The 11,029-nt window shown below is 36.2% G+C and overlaps 1 protein-coding gene across 1 annotated transcript in view; it reads left to right on the forward strand.

The window, feature by feature from the left end:
- LOC148304969 (scavenger receptor class B member 1-like) overlaps positions 1-10,717 on the forward strand; it is a 77,912-nt gene extending 67,195 nt beyond the window's left edge. The window contains exons 7-10 of the mRNA XM_088267451.1: positions 2,542-2,769; positions 4,992-5,106; positions 6,062-6,357; positions 7,360-10,717. Coding sequence (XP_088123577.1) covers positions 2,542-2,769; positions 4,992-5,106; positions 6,062-6,357; positions 7,360-8,127 — 1,407 coding nt within the window. The 3' untranslated portion in view covers positions 8,128-10,717. The remainder of the gene's footprint in view (positions 1-2,541; positions 2,770-4,991; positions 5,107-6,061; positions 6,358-7,359) is intronic.
- The last annotated feature ends 312 nt before the right edge of the window (positions 10,718-11,029 follow it).

The raw sequence follows: 11,029 nt of genomic DNA on the forward strand, positions 1-11,029 counted from the left end.
GGACCTCACATACTTATAATAAAGTTTCTGCTCAATAAAAAGCTTCTTTTCATCTCACCAATAGATGTCTCTGGTGAAGTTCTAGTGATTCAAGAATAATGTTTCAAAATTGGTTCATACATATAGAACTTAGTAGTGTGGTTGTCAATAATGGGTAGAATTGGTGAACGTGTGTAAATTGTAAATTGATCACTTAAACTAGCCTATGACGGTCGTCAGCCCCGCAAATGCCCAGACTTCCATATTCTTCTTCATCTTTGATAAGATGTCTAAAAATAATATCTGTCATTAGAATTGTCGTGCAATCGCCTGATTTGCATTCAGGTTTTCTGCGTCCTATGAGCCCATACCTGTCTGTCTTTGCAGCATCCATGAAGCTTTCCTCTAAATATCTTTAACTAGCGCATAAGTCTTCAATCTCTCACGCTACTTTATAATATTTTTCACAGCCCCAGTGCTCCTAAATATCTTGCTGAAAAATTTATACACCTTTCAGATCATGATCTATCACTTGGTTCTTCCCAAAAAAGAACACTATCCATTCCTCGCCATAACACATCATTCTTCATTAATTCCTTCTCTGTCCAAGCGGCCAGACTATGGAATGAATTACCTCTCCGCGTAAACAAATGCACCTTCTCTAATCACTTTTAAGAAACGTCTGAGACATTACTATGTATCATTAGAATCCTAACTGTCCATCAAATCTCCTCCCTCTACCTCCTTCCCTAAACTCCCTTCCTCCTTTGCTTTCCTTATTATCATCAATTTGTATTTTTTTAAATATTCAAGTACCATCTACCCTCTGATTGCAAACAGCTATATCGCTCACTCCTTTCAAGAACGTCATAAATCAAAAATCGTCAATTTTCAGTTGTGCATGTTTTCGAAATGCCCAGAAAATGTACTACATCTCACCAAAAGAGGCATATTTTTAACTTGATATTTACCCGCTACAGGGCAGAAAGTGTTGTTTTTGCATTTTGAAGAAAAGGTATTGATTAATTATTTTTTTTAAATATATTAAATAATTTTCAAATGGAGAAAAAACCTTCAGGTTTTACCTAAAATAATATGTTGCACAGTAAAAAGTTTAATAAGTGGCTTGATATTTATTTTTAATACATTCTATTATATTTTCAAACTTTAAAAACGTTCTCCTGAAAAATCAAGTATTTTGATTTATGTCGTTCTTGAAAGGAGTGAGCGATATATGGCATCAAACGTTTTGACCAATACCACTATTCTGTGTTTTGTTAGTTGGAAGATTTTGGATTTTAGCAATAAGCCCGCCAATGTACTTTTTTTCTTTTCTGTACATGAAGTTTAAATAAATAAATATATATTACCCAAGACTGGTACCCGAAGCGGAGGGCTGATCACCTTTATTTTATGTGTTAATGATCAAGAAAACACTGCATTTATATGATGCGGTGCCCTATGCACCATTGGGGTGTGAATAAGGGTTTGAAGAAGAAGAAGAAGCCCTGTAAATATCGAGACTTCAATATTCTCTACGTCTTCTCTATCTTTGGACTTTATGGTTATTTAATTAGTTTTTACATTTTATAATGTTCTCAAGTCACCGAAATACATTCCTGAGAACTTTGGCCACCCTTCCGGTCGAGGTGTATCCACGTGCCGGCGTATACATGGCCCGACACGAATGCCGCATTATGTTGTGCATAATTGATGCCGACCATTTGTATACATTATCGTCTGAATTGCTCGGACATCATGTACGTACTCGTCCATCTGTCGAACTTATTAATGCTTTAATTGTTTTATATCACGCGGAATTCTCAGAATTTACATAAACAACAATTACAAATGGAAAGAACCTTCCTACACTGTAATTATCATCCGTCTATCCGCATTCAGTGGTCCATAGGACACTACAACGTCATAATGTCATACATATTATTTTTTGACGTCTCATCAAAGATGAAGAAGAATATGGAAGTCTGGGCATTTACGGGGCTGACGACCGTCATAGGCTGGTTAAAGTGATCGCTTTACACACACACTTTACACACACAGGGTTTATTTTAATTAAAAAACATTTAAAAAAATTAAAATACTCTCACCAACAAACTTCCACACACTCCGTAAAAATCCTAAATGTTATTTTGAAAAATATAAATTTATATATAGTATTTAATTCAAATAAACCCTGATGATGACAAGGTTCTTGTTGAAACCGGTAAGTTAAATTGTATTTTTTAAAAAGTGATTATAACAATATTATTTGATTTTATAAAGTTTATAAAATGTGTCATAAAGTATCTGCCGAAAACATTCAAGAAAAAATCTTTATTTTGTCTCTAAGGGACACTTCAGCTGACCAGCTAAGCATTCGCATTTCAGCAGTTTCTAGTTGCCTAGAGTAGGTGTTACATACATCGTCCAGCATTCGGAGACATAGATCCATATTATACAGATAGAAAACAATAAAATATATATACTTCGTCTTTCTTCCTCCATGCTGAGATGTTAGAATTGAAATATAAGGACGCTTACAAGGACAGCTGCTTCTTTCAGATGTACGACTTCGAGGATGACTTCGAGACTGTATACACGGGCGGGGGCGGTCACCCCGAGCTGGCGGGTCTTCTAGACACGTGGAGGGGGTCTAGGAGCCTGCCGCACTGGGAGCCGCCCTGCGGGAACATCCACAAGGCCTCGGACGGCGCCAAGTATCCTGGAGACCTTCAGGAAGGAGACGAGGTGTTGTTTTACAGGAAGAGTCTCTGCAGAGCTGCTCCCATGGTTAGTTTACAATCGTCTTATCAATATTATTTTTGGAGCCCATCACCAAAAAGCTACGTTTCCAATATTGCACAAAAAATCCTTCAAATGCAAATCTGTTATGTTTACTTTATTCTATCGATGTCTTAATTAATGTTGCGACAAAACGTGACCAGGGGTTTGAAAATGTATGATGAGATGCCTGAATGTATGAAGAGTGAAAAGAGTCTGAAAGAATTTAAAAAGAAATGTTTAGTTTACTGTAAGGAGGTGTAAATATATATATATATATATATATACTACTACTACTACTACTACCATCACGCCGTTTCCCCGCAGGGGTAGGCAGAGAGGATGGAACGCCACACTCTTCTGTCCTGACATACACTCCTAGCCTCCTTCACATCCATACATCTAGTCATACATGCCCTCCGATTACGCAGACTTTTGACACCGCCAGATTTTAGGTTCTGATTGATCTGATCGTGCCAAGTCTTTTTCTTTTTTATATATATATATATATATATATATATATATATATATATATATATATATATATATATATATATATATATATATATATATATATATATATATATATATATATATATAAATCCTGTGTTAAACCAATATGAAATTGATTTAGCGGTTAATTTGTAGAACTGAATTTTAATTTATGTATGATTTTTAAATCAAACACAGTTTTTGTGAGTCTACTTAGTTGTATTTTATTAACAAAAACACATAAAAAAATATATTGTGACAATGTTTTGTTCGACATTCGACATTCGTTTGATAATGCCCTAACAAGGCGAAACAATTGTCACAATTTAAATTTTTTATGTGTTTTTGTTAATAAAATACAACTTAGTAGACTCAAAAAAACTGTGTTTGATTTATAATTAATACATACAATATGAAATCATTACATAGCATCAAAACGTAACAATTTTACAAGCTAGAATTAACTGATAACTTAAAATCATTTATAATGGTTATGTAACGTTTTGGTGAAGACCTTCACATTTGTAATAATGTGAATATTATTCCTCTTCTTGGCTCCATTCTATCTTATCGTCTTTGTAGACTGTCGGGGTCAGCTCTCCTCGTCCTCAGGCTGTAGGACCTTCTGTCATGGACAACGTCACCTAGGCCATGCCTTCGTATCATGTTTTCTTTCTGCAGAAATCATGGATTATTTATATTTAGTCATGGTGGATGTATGGTGAGCTACCATCCAGTGCAGTTGTGTGTGCATACAAGATGCCCATATCACTCACTCCTTTCAACAACGTCATTTATCAAAAAAACTTGATTTTTCAGGAGATCGTTTTTAAAGTTTAAAAATATAATGCAGTGTATTAAAAATGAATATCAAGCCACTTATTGAACTTTTTACTGTGCAACAGATCTTTTAAGGTAAAACCTGAAAGTTTTTTCTCCATTAGAAAAATATTTAGTTTATTAAAAAAAATAATTAAACAATACCTTTTCTTCAAAATGCAAAAACAACACTTTCTGCCCTGTAGCCGGTTAATATGAAGTTAAAAATATGCCGCTTTTGCTGGGATATAGTACATTTTCTGAGTATTCCGAAAACATGCACAACTGAAAATTTACGATTTTCGATGTATGACGTTGTTGAAAGGAGTGAGCGATATGGAAACCGTATATAATTTCACCGAGCATCAGATTTGAAGCAGTTAATGCCTTGACTCTGACCAATGTCTGTACCTGAAGGATTCTCCAATTCTTTGGACATTGTGCGTCGCAACGAGGATATCCTGGATCGACTGGTTGTGATGGGCAGCCTGGAGGGGAAGAGAGGGAGAGGAAGATCCCTACACGATGGACCGATGGAGTTAAGGTGGTTGGAGCGCTACGTGCAGCGCAGTCAAGGGATAACTGGAGAAGAGTCATTGCTTCCACAAGGATCACAACCCTCAGTAATGAGCAATAAGATGGAGAAGATATATATATATATATAGAAAATAATATCTCTGATTGGCCGATAGAAGGGAAGTTCCATGAACATAGCGAAATTTGAAATACAACGCTGTTTTTAAGTATTTTTTACGTGGAATCTAGCAGGGTTCCCAAGTATATAAATATTTTAAACAATAAAACCCACAATTGGCATTTCGACGTAGTATTTACTTGAAAATCTTATAAAACTGGATTTGGCGGATTTTGAAACTGAGCGACACATTTATAAATGCATATTTTTAATTGGTATTTTTTAGGTAAAAACCGACGAAGGTTGGGTAGACGGACTTTGGGGCCATCTGTACACGTTCCACAAGGACGCCTTGGATAATGGAGTAAGAAACGAGAAGAACAAGTGCTTTTGTAGAAATGGTATAATTTTTTTATGATTTTTTTGCACGTGCATCGCCCATCATTCAACATAATATTTATAGTTTGTTTTTATGGAATAATCTAACGTCTTATCTAATATAGCTACGGCTTATGCAACACCGCTTATCATTTTTATACTTAAACTCCAAGTTTGTAAGTTTTATGGGCTATTCCACCTTATAATTGGGTTTCTCTTTATGATCACATTCTTCTTCATCCATATTTAGACATTTTTTATAACTCCTTAATGGAGAAAACCCAGATTTGTGAATAAGTTCTATTTAGACAAAGTTAAAATGTTGGGAATAAAAATAACGACTGACGACCGTCATAGGCTGGTTTAATTGATCACTTTACACACGTGTAACGTCTACCAATTCTACCCATTATCGACAACCACACTATTCAAATTCTTGGAAGTTTTTTATATACATGAACCAATTTCGAAACGTTGTTCTTGAATCATTAGAACTTCACTAGAGACATCTATTGTTGGGATGAAAAGAAGCTTTTTAGTATGTGAGATCCAAATCCTGGATTATAATCACACATATGAGAAACGCCAGAAAATATCCTTTTTATTTTTATTATTTTAGCTTATAATTTGACCAGTTAATTTATTTACAGCATTTACGAAGTTTTGAAATTGGTTCATATATAGAGAACTTCCAAGAATTTGAATAATGTAGTTGTCAATAATGGGTAGAATTGGTGAACGTTACACGTGTGTAAATTGGATCATTTAAACTAGTAGCCAGCCCCGTAAATGCCCAAATTTCAATATTCTTCTTCATCTTTGATGAAATGTCAAAAATAATATGAAAATAACTCTCATAAATGGAGATAATCCAGATTTTGTGAACAAATATTTGGACACACTCAAAATGTTGTGAAAGCTTTCTTAATACAACATAATATTGTGTTTTTGAGTTAAAATTTGAGACGTGTCTTGCAGGCGAGTGCCTCGCAGACGGGCTGATCGACGTCACAGACTGCTACTACGGCTTCCCCATAGCGCTGAGCTTCCCGCACTTCCTGGGCGCGGACCCGCGGCTCCGGGCGCGCGTGGCCGGCCTGGCGCCCAGCCCGCGGCAGCACGGCTCCGCCGTCTGGCTGCAGCCGCGCTCCGGCCTGCCGCTGCGGGTCGCCGCGCGCTTCCAGATTAACATGGCGCTCACCGAGGACATGACCTACATGTACAACCTGAAGGCCTTCTCCCGCTTCACGCTGCCGCTACTCTGGTTCGAGATCGTAAGTCACCCATTCACCCAACAAGGCGACCTTCCTGAACTCCTTGGCTCCTGATACATTCAACGCGAAGCCGAGAACAATTAATGCCATTTTTAACCAAAATAATCTAACTAACTAACTAACTCTCACACAGAACTTCATACAAATTCGTCCTCTTCCACATTCATGCATCTCCTCATACTTACCCGCCGATTATTCCACAAGCCTTCGATATCGTAAGTCACTCACTGATCTAATATCTGTACCAAGTTCCATATAGTGGTCGGTTCAACAAGGTAACCTTCGTGAACTCCTGAATTCCTGATGCTCTCTACTCAAAGTCAAGAACAATTAATGCCATTTTAACGAAAATAATCATACTAACTTACAAACTAACCATCAGGCAGCTTCCCACAATAGTAGAAAATGCGAATAAAACTTCACACCAATCTGTCCTCTTCCACATTCATGCATTTCCTCATATTTACCCGCCGATTATTCCAAAACCTAAGGGCCTTCTTTCGCTTCACACTCCTTAGCTCCTGTTACTTTCAACTTGAAGCCGAGAACAATGAATGCCATTTTTAACCAAAATAATCCAACTAACCAGCCTTCAGGCAGCTTTTCCACAGGATAGGCACAGAGAACAGAACGTCAATACTGTCCTCTTCCATATTCATGCATCTACTCAAAGGATACATTCAACTCGAAGCAAAAATGATGAATGATGAATGAATGCCATTTTTTGACTAAAATAACTAAATTCCTAGAGAGAACAGAACGCCACACCAATTTATCGTTGCAAATAATCTTGGCCTCTTCCACATTTATGCATCTCCGTTATCGTCATCACCTCACGATATCTTTCGTCTGACACGCGCCTCGGATATCAATATTTTTTATGCGGTCTCTCAACATGTTCTCGGTATTAGAAATATCCGCTCTTGCCTCGACTTCATGAGTAGCTATTGGTCGAAAAATAAGTAAAAATAAAAATAATAATTATGTTTTCTTTTATTTCAGGGTATGTATGGCTTACCTGAAGGAATGTCGACGCGCTTCAAGCTGTATCTCAACATCCTTCCAAAAGTGACTGAAGCAACAATGTGGATGTTCTTACTGTTGGCTCCGGCCTTCTTGTTTCTGGCTTTCTGCTGCAGAAGGAGCAAGAAATCCAACAGCGAGCACAGGACTTCGTATAATCCTAAGCGTCGATCGTCTAGGTATGCGGAATCCATCAGGAAAATGTCGCAGGATCTAGAAGCGAAATTACAAGGAGTATACGCGCCATGCGAGGTACCTTTAGATGGAAACGAGAGCTCTTCACCGTTCCTGCATTCTGTGGATATGAATACCTCCGATAGTGATGATGCGGACCCCATACCAAGCGAAGAAAGGCGTCCATCTCTCATCAAAATGAGTCTTTCAAACAGAATCCAAGATACCATTGACGACTTTGCCCAAAACATCAAGAACTTCACCAACAAGCTCAGCGGAGACACAATCACTTTGGAAGACCACCAAAACGACGGGTTCAACTCCTGCACAGACCCTTCCCAATCAAGCAGCGAAGAAGAGAAGGCTGAATCGCCTGACGACTGTGAAATGGAGATCGTAGACGATGGTTCAGGATTCGATGCCCCGTACGACCCGAGTCAACGGCGTCGGTCTGAAGAGTTTGCAAAAGCGGAGAGGAAGATGACTCTTTTGGAAACAGGAAATCGGACGCAAGACAGCGAACGAAGTGACATGTTATCTAGACTGCCATTTGTACCAGAGGAACATGTGTAGAATAAGTTAAAAACCATGAAGATGCCATTTCGTTACCTTAGTCGCTCTGGCTTAGTCTATATGGTCAAAATTTACACACTCTATGACCATATGGCTGCCACCGCGTCTGAAAATATTAAATAGAAGATGTTAGAGGGTTAAAAGCATATGATGAGATGTCCCAATGATCTTGATATATGTAAAAGCAGTGTAAATACTAATCCCTTTCACTGCCTGCACAGGGGTACTTCTAGAAAATTTGGTGACGGATTTACAAACTTGTAATTATTTAAATTGGCAGTGACAGGTATATTGAAAGCTTTTAAATGTAAATTTACAGTAAAATCGGGATACAATTTTATATTGTTTCACATTTTCAATAAATTTCACAACTTTTTTTTGAAAAAAATTGCTTTTCTAGAGCAGATTTGTCAGGAAGCCTAGATGCTTCTGTATGAGATCTGGGCATGCGGTGGGACAGCTTTCAATATCAGTGTACAATTCACACAAGCTAGCAAGCTCAGGGTATGAAAATGAGTGCCATTGCTAATACATTTATCTCTCGTACCTTCATCATCCTGGCTTCATCTCCACTTATAGTCTTTATAGACTGTTGGGATCGGCTCTTATACAATGAAGTGCCCTATACGCCATTGGATGCAAATATAGGTTAGAAGTAAATATATTCGTCTTCCTAGCTCCATCCCAACATATCGTCTTTATAGACTGGTGGGATCAGCTCTCCTCGTCCTCAGGTTGTAGGTCCTTCTATCATGAACAACGTCACCTAGGCCATGCCTTCGTATCATGTTATCCTTCTGCAGCATCAATGAATTTTTTTACCTTTTTCTAGATGTTTTTCGAGGAAGACCCATGGCGATTGCCTGGTTCACAATATGATCTGGTTCTTTGTGCCCATAACACCTCCCATTGCCTTTCCTCTACCTTACTATTGATGATTGATGTTCACATTTCCCTTATAGCATCTGATTTTCCTTTTTTTATTTTCTTGCCATATATCATTAATGACTACCATCTCAACATCCTTTCTGTATTCTACTCCTGGATTTAAAAACCTAGAAAGCAGAAACTTATTTACAACATTTTGAGTGTGTCCAAATACTTGTTCACAAAATCTGGATTGTCTCCAATTACAGGAGTTATTTTCATATTATTTTTTAACATCTCATCAAAGATGAAGAAGATTTTGTGAACAAGTATTTGGACACACTCAAAATGTTGTAAATAAGTTATCTGATCAAATTATGAGGTTAAATAATAAAAATGAAAGTGGTATTTTCTGGCGTTTCTCATGTGTGTGATTATAATCCGGGATTCGGACCTCACATACTCATAAAAGAGTTCCTTCTCAATAAAAAGCTTCTTTTCATCTCACCAATAGATGTCTCTAGTGAAGTTCTAGTGATTCAAGAACAAGGTTTCTAAATTGGTTCAAATATATAGAACTTCCAAGAATTTGAGTAGTGTGGTTGGTTGTCAATAATGGGTAGAATTGGTGAATGTTACACGTGTGTAAAGTGATCACTTAAACCAGCCTATGACGGTCGTCAGCCCCGTAAATGCCCAGACTTCCATATTCTTCTTCATCTTTGATGAGATGTTAAAAAATAATAAGAAACTCATTTATTGTGGTCCAGTTAATATCATGTTCATCCGGCTAGAGTTCCGCAGATGTTCTCCAGAGAGTCCAGACAGAGGTTGTAGAATAAAAGATGGTGTAAAATACAAATTTAGGGAAAATACAAATCATATAACCATAGACTTTCATATAAATCATACGTTATTAAGTTTATATTATAGTTTATTTCTCAAGAATGCCAAGATGGCTGAAAAACTAAGCTAGGCATATAAAAATATGAGATTTTAAAAAATCAATTAGTTTTACAATAAGCAATATATGTAATATATTTCAACATTTTTGGTGTGTAAAAATAAAACACTTATGTAAGACCACTTTTGAATTTAATAATGTAATGTAAAATAGAACACTTGTTTAGGACCAATTTTTAGTTTATTAATGTAATGTAAAAAATGAAACACTCGTGTAAGACCACTTTTGAGTTTATTAATGTAATGTAAAAAATGAAACACTCGTGTAAGACCACTTTTGAGTTTATTAATGTAATGTAAAAAATGAAACACTAGTCTAAGACCAATTTTAGTTTATTTATGTACACATTACTATATTTAAGAGTTTAAAATACTCTCTCTATTTTAAAATACTTTGGATTTTCAACTGTTGTTAAGAACATCCGTTCTCGAAACTGGTCGGTTTTACATTTAATAAACTTAAAATTGGTCTTACCTCAGGTGTTTTATTTTTATGTTAAAATCACTCTTTTTATATATTTTTTATATAAATTTTTAGCTAAAGACATATGTATGTTATTATTATTATTATTATTTATGGCTGTGTTGTGCATATTGCACATAAAGTAAGGATATTTTTAATATTAGTTTATAAGTACCCATATATATTTTTTAAATAATTTTTGTACAATATATAAAAATAGTATTTAAAAAATTATAATTTTATGGATGTTTACGCTAAGAAAACTAATTTTTGTTATTATAATTCTTTTAAAATGCCCTATTATAATACAAAATAAATTATTTAAAAAAATATTAGGTTTTTTTATTTATTCTAAGTAGCATTCATTATTAATAATATAATAAAACCCTTACCGCACCCCAATGGTGCATAGGGCACTGCTTCATATAAACGCAGTGTTATCTCGATCATTTACACATGAAGGAAAGGTGATCAGCCCTCCGCTACAGGTACCTGTCCAGGGTAATATTGAATAAATATTAGAGTGAAAAAATCACTTATATTTATTAAACCCCCCTGGGAATCGAACCCGGGACCTCCAGAACGGTAGCCGAGCATGCTGACCATTAC

Source organism: Brachycentrus maculatus, unplaced genomic scaffold (genome assembly GCF_059751285.1).
Source record: "Brachycentrus maculatus isolate JH-2025_06_01 unplaced genomic scaffold, ASM5975128v1 h1tg000295l, whole genome shotgun sequence".
Classification (NCBI taxonomy): Eukaryota; Metazoa; Arthropoda; class Insecta; order Trichoptera; family Brachycentridae; genus Brachycentrus; species Brachycentrus maculatus.